General features: G+C 44.8%; 1 protein-coding gene across 3 annotated transcripts in view; it reads left to right on the top strand.

Annotated features, from left to right (window-relative positions):
* PGCKA1 (PDCD10 and GCKIII kinases associated 1) overlaps positions 1-11230 on the top strand; it is a 124860-nt gene extending 113630 nt beyond the window's left edge. For all 3 annotated transcript variants that reach the window (XM_010338179.3, XM_074395991.1, XM_074395992.1), the window contains one exon: positions 93-11230. In XM_010338179.3, the coding sequence (XP_010336481.1) occupies positions 93-1008 (916 nt within the window). In that variant the 3' untranslated portion in view covers positions 1009-11230. The remainder of the gene's footprint in view (positions 1-92) is intronic.
* The last annotated feature ends 6802 nt before the right edge of the window (positions 11231-18032 follow it).

Consider the following 18032-nt stretch of genomic DNA (forward strand, 5'->3'; position numbering starts at 1 on the left):
AATCAGCAGGAATCGTAGAGAGAAGCAAGGTCTGTGGTCGGAAGCATTAATGATGGAGCAGACCTGACTGCTTTTCACTGTCTTCCCTGCAGCTATCTCTTTGATCCAGTTCAAGTGCCCTCTCCTGGCTATGTCAATGAAGTCAACAGCTGCAAGCTGGATGAAGATGACACTGTTAAATTAAAAGGCAAATGGGGCGGTGAAGTCCTGGCACAGAAAAATGACCCTCAGAGACAGGGCTCAAAGAAGACTGATAGCAGCAGCAGGACAGCTGATCTACGGGAGCCCTGCTGGCCTCACCAAGGTCCGCTCCCACAGGGGGACGCTGGAGGGGACCACCATGCCTGCGGTGTCAATGGCGTTGGCCCTGCTGCCACCCCACAGCCCACTGGGAATCCCAGTCCCTCCCAGGATGACAGGGGCTCCTGGGCCAGCACTACAAATACTATTCCCCCAACTCAACCCTTCCCGGAAGGAGGGGGCACTCAGAAACAGGACTGTGTGTTGCTGGCCTCAGAAGAGACCCAGGTCATGACAAACAGAGGCTCCAGAGCTCCTTCTGATGTGGAAAGTTGTGCCTTGGACGTACAAGAAGAGCGTGTCTTCCAGATACCAGCCCCAGATTACCCTCAGCATTGGGGCCCAGCTGGAGGCAACGTTGATCATAGTGAAAAGGACTGTGTTTCCAAGAACCATACTGAGGAGGAGTCCCTAGAGGGAATTCAGCCCACAGTAGGGGAGCATGGTTTGAGTACACCCTTCTCTGTGAGGAGAAGCTGGAACTCATTGAATAAGGATGTGGAAACAGAAGTTCTAAACATCTGCTTTAGTGTGGAGGGTCCCGCTCATGTCATACCTGTGGTTGACTCGGGAAATAGGCAGGAGGATGCGCATGGCTCCAACGGAGATGGGGACAGGGAGATTGTGGACGTGGATGCAGCGGTGGCAGAGGCCCTGGCGGCTTTAGAAGCTGCTACCGCAGGAGAAGATTTGGATGAGGCTGATTAGGGAAGGGGATTTGCGCAGGCGGGTAAGCAGTGTCATGCTGAGCATGTGGATGCATTTGCTCCCCAGAGGCAGAGCAGGTGATCACGCCAGCATCCGCCAGTGCAGCCTTACCAGTTGTTTACATCCGGCATCTGTTCTGATTGCCAGCCTCTGACCCACACTGCTTGTCACGTATCTGGAGGTTCACTCTGTGTAGGTGAGCTGTGGGTCACTGTGCCCATATCCACAGAAAATGCAGAAATGGAACAGCCTGCTTGACAACCCTCAAACGTCTCTGAGCACCTGGTACAGATGTTTATGAGAATACGCTAAGATCTCAACCTTTGATCCCACACAATCACAGAGCATTCCTTTTGATTGTAAATTGTTTCCTTGTTTTTGAGAGCCAAACATTGTACCCAACCCGGAAAAGGTAACTACCCCACTTAAAGTGCCTCCTGTGTCCCCAGAGCATGGCTTAACTAGAGGGACAATCACCAGGGAACTAATAACTAACCAGTTGTTCAACAGTGGGTTAAGCTCAGCAGTTTTCACAGTAGAGCAGAAATCCCCCGGAAACCAAGGGTTAGTCATTAGCTGAGATGTGATTTTAAAACACCTTGACCTTAACTTTTTTACATTATTTCTTTTAAATCTCCTTTGGGATTGGGGAGGCTGGCCAAAAGAAGTCTTAAAACTGCTTGTCTTATATTTGGATTTTAAGTTCATGACTTTCAGAACAGCAAAGCCATATATGGAATGTTTTTATGCCATTCAATGTCTGATTCTAATTAAAATGTAACAACATATGTGTCTTTCTGTCTTAACTCAAAGGTGGTTCTAATTTTCTCAGACTGTCAGTGACCCTGGGTGTTACTTCCAATGGGAAGAGCTAAGCTAAGCACGGTGGCTCACGTCTGTAATCCCAGCACTTTGGAAGGCTGAGGTGAGAGGATTGCCGAGGCCAGGAATTCGAGACCAACCTGGGCAACTTAGTGAGACTTCATCTCTTTAAAAAAAAAAAAAAAAAAAAAAAAAAAACTAGACTACAAAATTATACAAGGAAGGGGGCTTGGGCTTTCTCTCCCTTGAGTTAAACTTGATGCTGTAACTAAATGTCCTGATCTTAACTTAAAGGCAAACAAGGCCTTTCTCGATTTCAGCCTTCTGATTCCTAGAAACAAGGACAACCATTCTGATACAATTCAATGGAGAATTTCAAGGCATTCAGGATGCTCAAAACTATCTAGAAAATAAAAAGCATGAAAGATGCTTTAGTTTGCTGTTTTGTAACACAGAATTGAAATCCAACTGAATTTCGTTTGATTTCCAGTTTTGCTTTGTGGCCTTGGGCATGTTACGTATCCCTTTTCTTTGCCCACCTGTGAAGTGAGAATGATAATCATATGTGCTTGTAAAGATTAAATGAGATGATGTAAGTGTTTAGCACAGTGCTTGGTACATTAGGCACTCAAAGGTGATGTCTTACTAGTTGAAAACAGTTCCTTTAAGAAAAATTTTTACATCCTTACAACTGAAAACGCTAATACTGGGAAGTGTTTATAATGTCATTTTTGCATTTTGGTAATGATTTGATATAAAACATGATTTCTTGGCCTTCCAGTGCCTTTAAGGATGGCACCCGTACAAATTCTTACTGAACATACGTTACCCGCGGTTTGTTTGGTATTATAATGACAAGCCATCACAACTGACCTCTATATACAGGGTCACTCAGAGCCCTTAATTGGCATTGTTAATTGCATTGGAGGTGTGCCTGCTTTTGTACGTACTACACCAAATACTTAATATTTCAAAATCCTGGTTCCTTCAATAATTTCCTAAGTGTATCAATTGGGATCATGTTCAGTTACATAGGATGAGTGTTTCCTACACGTAGAGGTTTATTTACCTTTTATGTAAAAGAAATCTGCAGGTGGTGATCCAGGGTGTATGCGTGAATGACCCGGTGTCGGTGACCCACGCTGCTTCAATCATTTTGGCCTCCTCACGGTCACTTTGTAGTCCAAAATGGCTGCTGTGGCTTCAGTCATTGCATTTGCATTCTGTGTTGGAAAAAGAATATAGGGCCAAACACCCCACTCCCTCTCTGTTAAGGGCCGCACAGAAGTATAATTCATCCCTTCCACATCTACCTCTTTGGTCAAAATCTGGTCATTTGGCCACATCTAGCTCCAGGACAGACTAGGAAAGGTGTCTTTCTAGTGGTATGCATGGCCTTGCCAAATAAACTCAGGATGCAGTTACTGAGAAGGGGAAATGAACAGTGAGTTTTGAGGTGGTCAGTTTACAGTCTCTGCCACTGCAGGTCTCAAAAGCCTGGGACACAGCTGGTTTGCAAAAGATTGGAAGATTGTACATTCAGTGTGACACCAAAGGGGCCTCTACCTTTGGTCCAGGGAAGGGAGGACTGGACAGCTACCACAACATGCCTTTGATAGCTCCAAACCTGATGAAAGAAGAAAATTCCGACAAGGAACGGGCAGGGGAAGGTAGCGGGGCAGACAAGTCTCTTTCTCTTACCCAGACACACACTTTTGCATTTACATATGTGAATAATTTTACGTTTTAGAACAGCTGCAGAGTTCACCGTAACTGACAGCTCTCTAGTTTTAAAGATTCTTTTTTATGAATAACTGCTTCAAAAAAGTCTACAGAGGGCTCATAATATCAAGACTTCTTTCAAAGTAATTCTGGACCCTTTCATCTTCACTCCAATATCCAGGCTCCCCCAAAGGAAATCAGAGGAAACTAAAAAATCCTTAGGTTGAATAGGAAGTCCAGCTTTTAGCCTGATCTACCGGGTTGTCTAACTGCGAGCTGCCTGAGCACGCTGATGTGCGTAGTGTCTTCTTTCTGCAGCTTAGTGCCACTCTTGTCAGAAAAGTGAGGTTGAAAAAAGCCAAACTTTTCAAACGTTGTGGACACTTTGAAAGCACAGGTGCACTCTGATTGGAAGGCACTAACTGTGATTAGGCGCTGACTTCACAGCTCTCCGTGAACCTTAGGCAATTGCATCAGGTGGATACTTACCATGTTAAATCCCGATTTTGAATTAAGATTATTTTATGTATATGTTACACATAGGTTTCTTGAGCCTAAGAAGTTAGATTTAACTTTTTTTATTTTTTCAGATGGAGTTTCACTCTTGTTGCCCAGGCTGGAGTGCAATGGTGCAATCTCAGCTCACCACAACCTGTGCCTCCCCGGCTCGAGCAATTCTCCTGCCTCAGCCTCCTGAGTAACTGGGATTACAGGCATGCACCACCAAGCCCAGCTAATTTTGTATTTTTAGTAGCGACAGGGTTTCTCCATGTTGGTCAGGCTGGTCTCGAACTCCTGATCTCACGTGATCCACCCACCTCAGCCTCCCAGAGTGCTGAGATTACAGGCGTGAGCCACCGTACCTGGCAGATTACTGGGGAAAACGAACTATCATATAAGTATGAAATTAAATTTTTTTCCTGGTTACCAAAGCAGATGTAGTGAATAGTTATAACTGGAAAAACCAGATACCCAAAAGAATGAAGAGAATTCTGGGTTTCTTACATAGCACATACCTATTTGTCCACGCTCAGTCAGTGCCGGCGTGCGTCATTTTCCTCCCTCTGCCCCGCCCTGTCTCTCTGATTCTCTGCTCTCTTCCTACCTCTCTCATCTGTACCTTCAAGTGGGAGGCCTTAGAAAGAACAAATGAGACACTAAATGCAAGAACAAGAGCAAAGATCTCCTGACTTCCCTGGTCTGGTCATCTGTGTGCAGCCATGCGGCAGGTAGAACACAGTCACGACTGCAACACAGGGTGGAGCCTCCTTTCCTGGACTTGGACTTGACTCCATCAAGGGCACTCCTTTTCACACAGCCAGTCTTTATGATGAAAATGTAGAAATTGTTGCTTTCTCATTTTGTTTCATTTTCTTCCCTCTAAACCTCATGCATTTTTAAATCCTCTGTTTTGGAGTTGGTGACAAACACAGACAAGCTGACATCTGTTTTTCATGGTAAATGCTTTCCCTGTTAAGTAATAGAACAGTAAGTAGTTCATTTATCTATTTCCTAAATTTCTAAGTTACTCGTCTCAGGTTACAGAAACCACACCTAAGTGGTCTGCTGACTTCCAAAGCACTCCCAGCCACTTTAAGAAACATTTTATGCAAGTCAACATGTTGGTCGTAGATGATGCTTACCTGTAGATTTAGTCACTTGGAGTCCACTATTAGCAATTTTTTTCAAGTGAAATGACTATACTAAGTGAATGCCTTTGGCCTGAGACCTAAGATAGGGTACGGCCCAAAGGCAGGGCTCAATACATTTTTGTTGACTGAAATAATAAAATCTTTTCCCAGTCTGGTTGGGGGAACATCATGCAGCGGGCCAGGATTTCTGAATGCTAATTATGGATTGTGACAGAAAGGATGTGGGAGCACAAATCCATGGGAATTTGAGACATTAGGAATTGTCTTCGTTATTCAGGCCCTTCACTCTCAGTCTATGCTGCTGTATTTGAATAATGAGGCTTGTATGGTGGTGTACGGAAAAGTGGACAGAGCCAAATTTGGACAGCTGCTAAAGGTTTGATCTCCAGAATGAATCCACATTACCCTGTGGACAGTAATCCCAAACTGAGACAAAAAGTTTAAGAAAACCAGTGTCTGGGGCCAAGCAACAGGGAGCTTGGCTGACCTCATTTTTCAATCATTTTGAACTCAATCTCTAAAATCCTGGAGGAGAGGCTGGGCACAGTGGCTCACGCCTGTAATCCCAGCACTTTGGGAGGTTGAGGCTGGTAGATCATCTGAGGTCAGAAGCTCCAGACCAGCCTGGCCAGCATGGAGAAACCCTGTCTCTACTAAAATTACAAAAATTAGCTGGGCATGGTGGCAGGTGCCTGTTATCCCAGCAACTAGGGAGGCTGAGGCGGGAGAATCACTTGAACCCAGGAGGTGGAGGTTACAATGAGCTGAGATCGTGCCTTTGCACTCTAGCCTGGGCAACAGTGCAAGACTCCATCTCAAAAAATAAAATATCCTGGAGGAGAAGAAAAAAAGGATGTATATTTGTGTAATAACACCGAGATCTCATTGTTCTCTTGGCTCCTAGTGATGAGGAAAAAAAATGTGAATCCAGGATTGACTCTTCAGAAACACCTGCAGCCAGGCATCGTGACCTCCAGGTCTTCAGAGGCCCTGCCCACATGGCATGTGCCTGGTAGTTTCCACACAGGTGCCTCTTGAATCCTAATAAACCTGGGGTGAAATCTGGCTGTGCCTCATGTTCGCTATGTGACCTTGAGTTTAAGTTTCTTAACATTTCTGAGCCTCACTTTTCTCATCTGTGAAATGGGGATTATTCCTATATCTAAGAGTTGAAAGCACACATTCTCAAATTTCAGTGTGCCCCTGAGGCATGTGGCGTGCTTGTTGAAAAGGCAGGTTTCTGGACCTACCTCTATGGGATTCAGACTTATTAGGTCTTGAGTGGAGCCCTGGCATCTACATCGTTGGTGTGAGTAATTCTCTGCACTAAGAGAAACACTTAAGACTAACAGGGATTGCCACACCTTTATTTTTATCTTGCACCAGTTATCAATAAAAAATACTGCACACACCCTTAACATAAGCACTTTTACAAACATACTATTTTCTACTAATATATGCCTTATAGTATTTAGCAATACTAAGATGAGGTAACAATTACATATCAGTTAGAGCATTAATATTTTTTTCACACCACTGGGGTATGTGAAGCCTACTTTGGAAACCTTGTTTAGAAGATCAAATGAACTGGTATGTATAAAAGCTCTCTGTAAATAGACAAAACTGGGCTAGTATTTTCGAAAGCACGTAGAGCATACACATGAGTGTGAACCATGCATTTATAATACAAGCCCACTTGCAAATGCACTCAACACTCAGAATTTACATAAATCAGGAAGATTTCACAGGCCACAGAGGTCCTTGGTCTGTGCTGCTCTCTCTGTTTAGATGTTGATGCTTAGAAAGGAAACAAAAGCCTTAAATTACTAATTTCTGAAGACACAAGATCTAGGCTCTAAGGTTTTCATGGCATAAGACATAAGCTGGGTGACAAACCATCAAAGACTGTTGCGGATTTTTAATTAAAAGTTTATAGGGGCTGGGCTTGGTGGCTCAAGCCTGTAATCCCAGCACTTTGGGAAGCAAAGGTGGACGGATCACTTGAGGTCAGGAGTTCAAGAACAGTCAGACCAACATGGCAAAAACCAGTCTCTTCTAAAAATACAAAAATTAGCTAGGGCCGCTGGTGCGTGCCTGTAATCCCAGCTACTTGAGAGGCTGAGGCAGGAGAATTGCTTGAATCCGAGAGGCAGAGTTTCCAGTGAGTCGCGATTGTGCCACTGCACTCCAGCCTGGGAAACGAGTGCAACTCTGTCTCAAAAAAAAAAAAAAAGAAAAAGTTTATAGGAAAAAAAGGTATAGAGAAAAAATCTGCAAAGACACTACTTCAAAATAGTTTGCCAAATATTAATGTAGAAATGGTATCCAGTCACTTCTAGGAGCCATCAAGTCATGGGTTTTGGTATTGTGTTGTTTATTAGTATTTTTATAGATATAAATATAGCTTAACTTTTTAAATACTGCTAAGTTTAAGCACTAAGTACAGCCAGGCTTGTTCTAAGTCCTGCGCGTGAATCATCCTGCTTAAGTCTACCATGATGCTATGAGTCGTAGGTAGGACTGTCCCCATTTCACACATGGGAAAATGGAGACTCAAACAGCGAAATCATTCATCCAGAGTCACACCGCCAGACAGGACAGAATCTCAGCCGAACCCAGATTGAAGTACAAACCAGTGCTTTTAAAGATGACGTATTACACCTCTCTGTGGCAACATCCACATTGCCATTAGACAAAAATAAGGGCTGAATCACAATGTGAGACAACGCAGTGTTGTATATGTAAACTTTTATGTATTGTCAATTGGGAATAAAAGGGGGTTTTGTTCTGGTTCTAAGGAAGATTTTAATAAAGAATAGAAAAGTTAGTCAAGGCCTTGGAACCATAATGGGTCTGTTTCCAATCTGCAGCAAGTCAGTAGCTGAGACGCGGGGCTGCAGCAGAGCAAGACGTTTAATGGGAGGGCCACTGAACAAGGAGACGGAAGGAAACCTTGAATCTGTCTCCCTGAGGAGTTTTGGGCTAGGGATTTTAAAAGTTTGGAGTGAGCCAAAGTGTGTTGATAGTTGACTGGTCAAAAAGTGCAGGATGAAGTCAGGGGATAGTTGATTGGTCAAAGAGTACAGGGTGAAGCCACAGAACGGAACGGGAAAGGAAGAAGTCAGGGGTCAGGGAGATGAAGAGTGTATTCTCATGCTGATCCCACTTGTCTGTGGGTGGTCTTCAGACTGGTTGGCTGTCAGCGCATTCACTGGAATTTGGGGTCTGTAAAACACCTTAAGCAATTCTAACAAAAGCTCTGTGAGTCTAATGTCAGAAATCCTATCTGTGGAACAATGGGGATGCAGATGGTTAGGATCTAGCGCTACGGCAGGACTTTTGCTTACAAGGAAGTGGGCCAAAGTACAGCCTGATTAATGCTTAATCCAGAATTCTCGTTAACCCTATGAGGACAGCTTCAGCTTCATCTGTAAAATCTCTGAGAATGTCTACTGTCAATGGTACTTTTATAGCAATCATGGGACCATGGTTCCTTTCCCTACAAAGGATGAGGCAGATCCAGGGGCCATAGGTCCCCACCCATGGACAGCCCCTACATTGCTTAAGAGTCCTTTCCTCGGTTTCATCATCTGTATAGTGGGCGTGACGGCCATGCCTCTCTCTGGACCATTATGAGATTTAAATGTGATACAAACTGCTTAGCACATACCCAGCACGAAGTAAACAATAAATGTTAGATGTAATTTTGGCTGGGCACGGTGGCTCATGTCTGTAATCCCAGCACTTTGGGAGGCCAAGGCCAGTGCATCACTTGAGGTCAGGAGCTCAAGACCAGCCTGGCCAACATGGCAAAACCCCATCTCTACTAAAAATATCTAAATTAGCCAGGCTTGGTGGCGGGCACCTGTAATCCCAGCTACTCTGGAGGCTGAGGCAGGAGAATTGCTTGAACCCAGGGGCAGAGGTTGCAATGAGCTGAAAAAAAAAGTTAGATGTAATTTTATTGCCCAGTGAAGGTCGTTGGACCACTTTCATGAGTAACACTCAATGCTTTTTTTAAATAACTAGATCTTCGTTGCTACCCACCAAACCTGTCTGAATCACTTCTAATAATACTAATTTCTAAATGGGGTAAGTTCTGTTCTACCTACATCATTAATAATCATCTAAAGGCAAAAATGCATCTTGAGGGCACTTCAATTTTATTGTATTTTTATTCTCATTATTTTCATAATTTAACAATTGCAGAACACACGGGAATTTATCCTTTCAATTTTAAGTCATGTTGCATTTGAAATGAATATTTATAGCATTAAAATTGACCCTTTCTTTTATCTTTCCTCTTGCCCCAATAAGTTTTTATAAAATAAAATGCATTTTTAATACAAAACAGAAACCATGGAAAGTTTGGGAAGGTTGATTGGTTATTTTGGAGAGGTTGTGTCTGGCTTGGTTTTTATTTAGTATGGTGTGTGTGTGTGTGTGTGTGTGTGTGTGTGTGTGTGTAGTTTTTGTTTGAGTTGGTCAACACTAAGATATTCATCTGTAATAATTAAACCCATACATTTTGCAATTTGGGTATAATGTTATGATTTCAAGAGTATTTTGGCTATAATTTCTCAGCTAGATTAACTTGGGAATGAAAATAAATTGAGTTACTTTTAAACTCACTGAGATGTCTATACTACATGCACATCTTGTCATAAAAGTGGCAAGATAAAATTTCAGCCTGAACAAACAGGAAGAGACCATGCTCCCTGGCTGGTAGATCTGGGTCCATTCAACATTAGTCAAGGCAAGAAAGTCGTTCTCTCCAATAAGGCAGTTGACCTGGCATCAGGAGAACCTCAGGCCCCAGAGGCTTTGCAGCTGCAGTTACGTCTTGTACCTGGTTCCTTCCCCAACCCACCTTCAAATGTTAAACCATGTGACTGTAGCAGAAACATCAAAAACTAACCCTCAAATGGCAAAAACCCCATCATTTATTCCACTACGGAGGGTTGGAACTTGGCATTTATGCAGCCAATAGATTGTTCCACTTCATCTCAGAGACCACTGAGTGAGCACGACTATGCTGGCCCTCTACTGAGTGCACTACAAGTCTGAGCTCACACTATCCTCACAGCCACCCGAAAAGGCACCTGTTATCTCCAGTCTATAGTTGGACAACTGGGTCCAAAGAGTTTAAGATCACAGGTGGTCAAAGGCATCTGAATGCCAAATCTGTGCTCTGATTGGGAGCTGTAAGAATGAGCTCTGTGCCAATCCAGGAAAGATGGTGATTGGAGACTCTCCTGAGGCAATAAAGGGAAGAGGGTTTGTCTACAGGAGGCATTTCACATCAGAGACCGCACCATGGCCAGGGCTTCTGACGATGGATTCAAAGCAGCTCCAGGAAGTCTCAGCCGCAGGGCTGGATGCCGGAGCCTTGCCTTCCATGTGGCTCTCCAACCCCTCCTATATCTACTTTTCTGCAAATAACTGCATTAGTCATGAGTTCTTTTTGTTGGTTTGGTTGGTTGGCTGCAAATGACGGAAACCCAAACAAGATAACAAAATAATTTCCTTGAAATGTTAGTGAAGTTCAGAAGGCCAACTAGGCCTTGGGGACAACTGAATCTGGGGCTTGAAAGCAACCAGGCTGGGCACAATGGCCCACGCCTGTAGTCCCAGCAATTTGGGAGGCTGAGGTAGGTAGATTGCTTGAGCTCAGGAGTTCAAGACCAGCCTGGTTAATGTGGAAAAACCCTGTCTCTCCGAAAGATAATAATAATAATAAAAAAAGTAGCTGAGTATGATGGCCCACACCTGCAGTCCCAGCTACTTGGGAGGCTCAGTGGGAGGACTGCTCAGGAGGTCGAGGCTCTGGTGAGCCATGATCACGCCACTGCATTCAAGCCTAGGTGAGAGAGTGAGATTCTGTCTCAAAAAAAAAAAAAAAACAGAAAAGCAACCAGTATTCCCTCCCTTTCCTCACACCAGAAAGAAGACTGCACAGCAGGAACCTGGTCTCCACCAGCCCCCTTAGCCTACAGCTTTAGCCACTAGAGCAATAAACCATTTCTTCCAGCCCCAGTTTGCTGGAGAAAATGATTTACTGCTCTGGTGGCTAAAGCTGCAGCTTTAGGCATGGGAACCCTCATGGGCTCTCCCGTGAGGCTATGGAACTCTGTGACTCAGTTCCGCAGCAAGAAACTTGCCAGCTCAGCTCGACTCAAAGTTGTGCGTGCTGGGCCATTCACGGTCGCTCTGATCAGCCATGGGGGAATGGACGCACATAGACCCTTCACCAAGTTATCAAACATCCCAGGGAGGGGCTCTATTTGGCCAGGTGTGCTCTATGTGCCCACCCGGGTATGTCCAGCTGCAGAGCAGTCTAGTTTTCAAAGAGGGGCAAGGAGGCCAGGTGCGGTGGCTCATGCCTGTAATCCCAACACTTTGGGAGGCTAAGGTGAACTACCTGAGGTCAGGAGTTCGAGACCAGCCTGGCTAACATAGTGAAACCCCCTCTCCACGAAAAATACAAAAATTAGCTGGGTGTGGTGGTGTGCACCTGTAATCCCAGCTACTCGGGAGGCTGAGGCTAGAGAATCACTTGAACCCAGGAGGCAGAGGTTGCAGTGAGCTGAGATGGCACCGTTGCACTCCAGCCTGGGTGACAAAGGGAGACTCTGTCTCAAGAAAAAAGAAAAGGAGGGGGAGGGTCAAGGAGTTCCCCAGAGGAGAAGGGCGTCATGCATCACTCCCAGGAGGGAGTGTACTGGGCTGATGGCGTCCCGGCCACCCATGGCACACACTGCCTCATCGTCCTTGGTCTTTCTTCTATCCCTTCACTTCTGCCTCTTCAAAACTTGGACCTTCTTTTACTCTGTGGCTCTCCCACAAGGCTATGGAACAAAGCTGTGTGTGCTGGATCATTTGCAGCCACACTGATCAGCTTTTGGGGCCGGACGCACATAGACCCTTCACCAAGTTACCGAACACGCCACTTAGAGCTGTCGTGCCCTCAGTAGGGATGGATGTGAAGACAGTGAATTTGTAGGCATTTATCTGATCCTTAAAACTCCTGTGAGACAGGTCATTTTACAGACGGCATCGAGGCTCAGAAAGATAATTTTCTCAATAGCACACAGTGGCGAGTGGCAGAGCTGGGGCTCAAACGCAACAGCAAGGTCATGCCTACTTCTCTGAGACCACACCACTCCCCATAGTCACACCGCTGCCGCGACAGCATCAGGGCACGGGATTCTCTCCAAAACGGAACCGAATCATTCTCACCGGTATCCAGGTAACACTTGCAGGGACGCAAGCTCCCAGGGAAGAAACTGAAGCTTCTGATGAGAAAAAAATAAAGACGCACCGGCAGCGTCAGAAAATGATTAGAAAAAAAAAAAAAAAAACTAGACTTGAACCTTTACTCTCATAAAATAGCTAATGGTAGTCTTTCATTTTTAAAGGTGGGCTTTTGTTTATTTATTCATTCAGCAAAAAATCACAAGCACTTTCTGCACACGAGGGCACGAGGGAAGACACAGCATCAACCCCCAACGGCTGTGCAGCTCTCCTATTCCGCCAGCAGAGGGGGGCGAAGGGCCAGCTCTGCGCAAGGAGCGGCAGGGCTGACACCAGCTGAACCGCGTGGGCAGCTGCACCCACCCGGCCAAGCCACCAAATGGCCAAGACAAAAAGGTCCCAGGTGTTCTTCAGGTGTTTAGAGCTACAGGGAGGGACCCCTGGGGAGATGTGAGAAGTCCTGCAGCATGTTCCTGGGAAGATGAGGAGAGAAGGGAATCCTTGGATAGAACCAATATGTATACACTCCCAGACAAAAGGGTCAGAGGATCTACGAACTGGCAAGTCAAACCTCAGATATAAAACATACTCCTCTTTGACCACACAAGAAGCCCTCAGTGATACTACACATACACACATGCACAGTAGAGTTGGAGCCCCATTTCCAAGCCCCCAACTCCACTGTCCCGAGTGAGACGCAGGAAGGGTTTCCCACCTTTTCACTATAGCAGACTGGGGTGGAAGAAGCCTGGATGTCAAGACAGATTTGAGAAAGACGTGCAGGAGCGTTCACGGCCATGGACAGGCCCCCTGGCAAATTCTCCCAGGAGCTGCCAGGGCGGGAAGATTGCTGACCCAATTGTTCAGGGCCAGCGTGGCAAGACTAGCATCTGTCATCCCAGGCAACAGAAGGGGCATATGTGCCACATTGCCAGCTGCCCACTACTCCCCTAATGAGCCGAGAAAGACATGAAAGCCAACTAGTGACCAAATGTCCCTATTCTGCATTACACACGTACTAGAGGGGATATCAGAAAGGCCAGTTAATAAAAAACAAACCCCATCACCCCAGGTGACCCCTTTCAACTATAAAATAGGCAGTTGGGGAATTCCTAACATCCATCCTAGTGCACACATTCTGAGTTTCTAGTTCTTTTCTTCTTCTTTTTTTTTTTTTTTTTTTTTGTGATGGAGTTTCATCTGGAGTACAATTGGCACAATCCTGACTCACTGCAACCTCCACCTCCCAGTTCAAGCAATTCTCCTGCCTCAGCCTCCTGAGTAGCTGGGATTACAGGCATGCACCACCAGGGTGGGCTAATTTTGTTTTTTTAGTAGAGATGGGGTTCCTCCATGTTTGTCAGGCTGGTCTCAAACTCCCAACCTCAGGTGATCCACCTGCCTCGGCCTTGCAAAGTGCTGGGTTACAGGCCTGAGCCACCCCGCCCAGCCGAGTTTCTGGTTCTGATGTTGTGACTTGGTCACAAATGACCTTTCTGCTTTCTCAGCATAGCTGTTATTGGTCATCCTGTTTTTAAGGACGCACACACACACACACACACACACACTCCAGATCAAAATCCTATGAGGCACCACACATAGTGAAGTTTGCTGTATATACATTTTAGAAAATTCAACCAGGATATGAAGGAGAGATGGGATGCAGACGGTGACAAATGACTCTGTGTTACAAATGAGTCACATTACCACGCAGAAAGGGGTGGGTAACAAAGGAGCCGACCTAAGTAGCTTTGGCAAATACAGTTTTCGCTGAATATGGTAAAACAAGAAACACACACACACACACACACACACACTCTGTACTTCAGTTGGCAAATGTGTTTCTCCCTGTAATGTATTTTCAAACTACTTAAATGTATGCTAGGGTTGATTAAACATGTAAAAACATCATAGATAATAAGAGCCAGATTTCCTTACTGTAGAGGAAGAAAGTTAGAAATAAGGAAAGCAGGAAGGTTAGAACAAGTACTACAGAGCAAGACCGGAGGGAGGCAGAGGTCCCAGTGCGGACATGTGCTTTTGTTTTACAGATAGATACAAAAATGCATAAAGATGTGTGTATGTGATGTGTGGACAGGGTGCCTGGTAGCTGTGACATCCCAGCATCAATGAGTACACCTAGTGCTCCTTATTTTTAAACATCACGGTCCAATAAAAGGAACCAGGGTTCCTTGGGTTATGGTTGATTTCAGGGCTCAGGCGAGGAAAATGCAAGAAAGGATGAACCTGGAGCATCTTGTGGTACCAGAAAGTAATAAAGGGCTTTCAAATAAGAAAGGACCTGTAATCCCAGCACTCTGAGAGGCCAAGGTGGGTGGATCACTTGAGGCCAGAGGTTCGAAACCAGCCTGGCCAACATGGTGAAACCCTGTCTGTACTAAAAATACAAAGATTAGCCAGGTGTGGTGGCACATGCCTGTAATCCCAGCTACTGAGGAAGCTGAGGCAGAAGAATTGCTTGAGCCTGGGAGGCGGAGGTCACAGTGAGTTGAGATTAGAAAGAGGGAAGGAAAGAAGGAAGGAAGGAAAGAGAAAGAAAAAGAGAAAGCGAGAAAGAGAGAAAGAGTGGGTGTGTAATAGGTAGAGGGAAGGAGAAAAGTAAAGAAAAGGATGAAGCCACATCAAAGTATATGGGCACCAACCTGAAACAGCTCCTACCACAGACAGCCACTGCAGCCAAGATCCACCAGTGGCTGGTGTGGTGGATTGAATGATGTCCCCCACAGGACCTGTTGATGTTGAAGTCCTAACTTCTGGGACCTGTGGATGTGACCTTATTGGGAAATGGGTTCTCTGCAAATGTAATCAAGTTAAGATGGAGTCATACTGGATTACAGTGGACCCTAAACCCACTGCCTGGTGTCCTTCTAAGAGGAGAAGACTCACCTCACACAGGGAAAAAGGCACAGAATGCCCAGAATTGCCAGCCACTACCAAGAGCGAGGAAGGAGGCATGGGCCAGATTACACCCCAGAGATATCAGAAGGAATCAACCCTGCAGACACATTGACTTCAGGCTCTGGACTTCCAGACTCTGAAAGAATACATTTCTGTGTTTTGGGCCATCCAGGTTTTGGTAATTTGTTATGTTACCCCTAAAAACTCATACAGGTGGCAAAATTAAAGTGTGAAAGTTTAAGCAGAAATGGGATATTTGCCTAATCTCTAAGTATCTCCCCTCTAATATTTATTAATTACTAGGGGAAAATAGTAACTTTACCAAAATGGAACTGGCAGACACCACCCTGGGCAATGGCGAAGGCTGACATCACTGGTGACACGCAGCATCATGCTGCCAACACGAAATGCGAAGAACGTCGTAGTTGAGTGAGTGGTACTGTACCACTGTTAACGTTTTTAGCTCTGGTCACTTTTTTATGGTTAAGATGATGGGGAAAAGGAGGGAAGGGTTTACATCAACTCGACTGCTTTTGCGACTCTCCTGTAAGTCCAAAATTAACTTCAAATTTAAAAGGTAGTGACAAGCATACCTCATTTTATTGCTCTCTGCTGTAGTGTGCTTTGCAGATATTGCAGGATTTTCTTGCTTTGTTTTTGTTTGGTTTTTTAACAAACTGTAGGCTTGTGGTAACATTGCAAGTAGAGCAGATTGACTTTTTTCTCTTTTTTTTTATTTTTATTTTTTGAGATGGAGTCTCACTCTGTTGCCCAGGCTGGAGTGCAGTGGTGTGATCGTGGCTAACTGCAACCTCTGCCTCCTGGGTTCAGGCAATTCTGCCTCAGCCTCCCGAGTAGCTGGGACTACAGGTGTGTGCCACCAGGCCTAGCTAATTTGTTGTGTGTATTTTAGTAAAGACAAGGTTTTACCATGGTGGTCAGGATGGTCTCCATCTCCTGACCTCATGATCCGCCTGCCTCGGCCTCCCAAAGTGCTGAAATCACAGGTGTGAGCCACCGCACCCAGCCATCAGCACTTTTCCAACAGCATGTGCTTACTTGTGGCCCTGGGTCACATAAGGATAATTCTTGAAATATTTCAAAAGTTTTATTATTTTATCTATTATGGTGTTCTGTGATCAGTGATTTCTAATGTTACTGTTGTAATTGTTTCGGGATGACAGGAACCGTGCTCACATGAAACAATGAACTTAATCTGTAAATGCTATGTGTGTTCAACTGCTCTCCCAACCAGCCGTTCCCCTGTCTCTCTCCCCATCCTCAGGCCTCCCTATTCCCTGAGACACAGTATTAAAATTAAGCCAGTTAGTAACCCTACAATGGCTTCTCACTGCTCAAGTAAAAGGAAGGGTCACACACACCTCACCTTCAATCAAAAGCTAGAAATGATGAAGCTTACTGAGGAAGGCATATCAAAAGCTGAGACAGGCCGAAAACTGGGCCTCTTGTACCAAATAGCTAAGTTGTGAATGCAAAGCAAGTTTTGAAGAAAATTTAAAATGCTATTCTAGTGAATACACGAATGATAAGAAAGTACAACAGCCTTATTGCTGATATGGAGACAGATTCAGTGGTTTATCGTGGTTTAATGAAAGATCAAACCAGCCACAACATTCCCTTAAGCCAGAGCCTAATACAGAGCAAACTCCTAACTCTTCAATTCTATAAAGACTGAAAGAAGTAAGGAAAATGCAGGAAAAAAAAAAAAAAAAAGTTGAAAGCTAGCAAAGGCTAGTTCATGGAAAAAATTTTTTTTTTGTTTTGAGACAGAGTCTAGCTCTGTGGCCCAGGCTGGAGTACAGTGGCATGATCTCGGCTCACTGCAATCTCTGTCTCCCAGATTCAAGTGATCCTTCTGCCTCGGCCTCCTGAGTAGCTAGGACTACAGGCCAGTGCCACCATGCCCGGCGAATTTTTGTATTCTTAGTAGAGATGGAATTTCACCATGTTGGCCAGGTTGGTCTCAAACTCCTGACCTCAAGCAATTCACCTGCCTCAACCTCCCAAAGTGCTGGGATTATAGGCGTGAGCCACTGCACCCGGCCAGTTCATGAGGATTAAGAAACCATTGCCATTATATAGAAGTAGAAAGCGAAGCAGCAAGTGCTAATTTAGAAACTGCAGTAAGTAATCCAGAAAATCTAGCTAAGAGCATCGATGAAGGTGGCTAAATGAAAAACCAGATTTAGAAGGAGATGACATCCAGGAGTTTCATGGTTAGACAGAAGTCAATGCCTGGCTTCAACACCTCAAAGCACAGGCTCTCTTTTTAGGGGCTGATGTAGCCAACAACGTTGAAACCAGTGCTCATTTACCATTTTGAAAATCCTAAGGCCCTTAAGAATTACGCTATACTGATTCAGCTGTAAACAGCCCAATAACAGCACATCTGGTTACGGCATGGCTTACTGAACATTCAAAGCCCACTGTTGAGACCTACTGCTTAGACAAAAAGATTCTGTTCAAAATAATAATTCATTGACAAGGACCTGGTCAGCTACCCAAGAGCTCTTTTGGAGATGTACAGAGATAAATGTTTTCATGCCTGCTAACACGACATCCATTCTGCAGCTATATCATTACTCAATTACATAGATTAATTCCTACTTTCAAGTCTAATTACTTAAGAAAGGC

This window comes from Saimiri boliviensis, chromosome 3, assembly GCF_048565385.1.
Source record: "Saimiri boliviensis isolate mSaiBol1 chromosome 3, mSaiBol1.pri, whole genome shotgun sequence".
NCBI classification, from domain to species: domain Eukaryota; kingdom Metazoa; phylum Chordata; class Mammalia; order Primates; family Cebidae; genus Saimiri; species Saimiri boliviensis.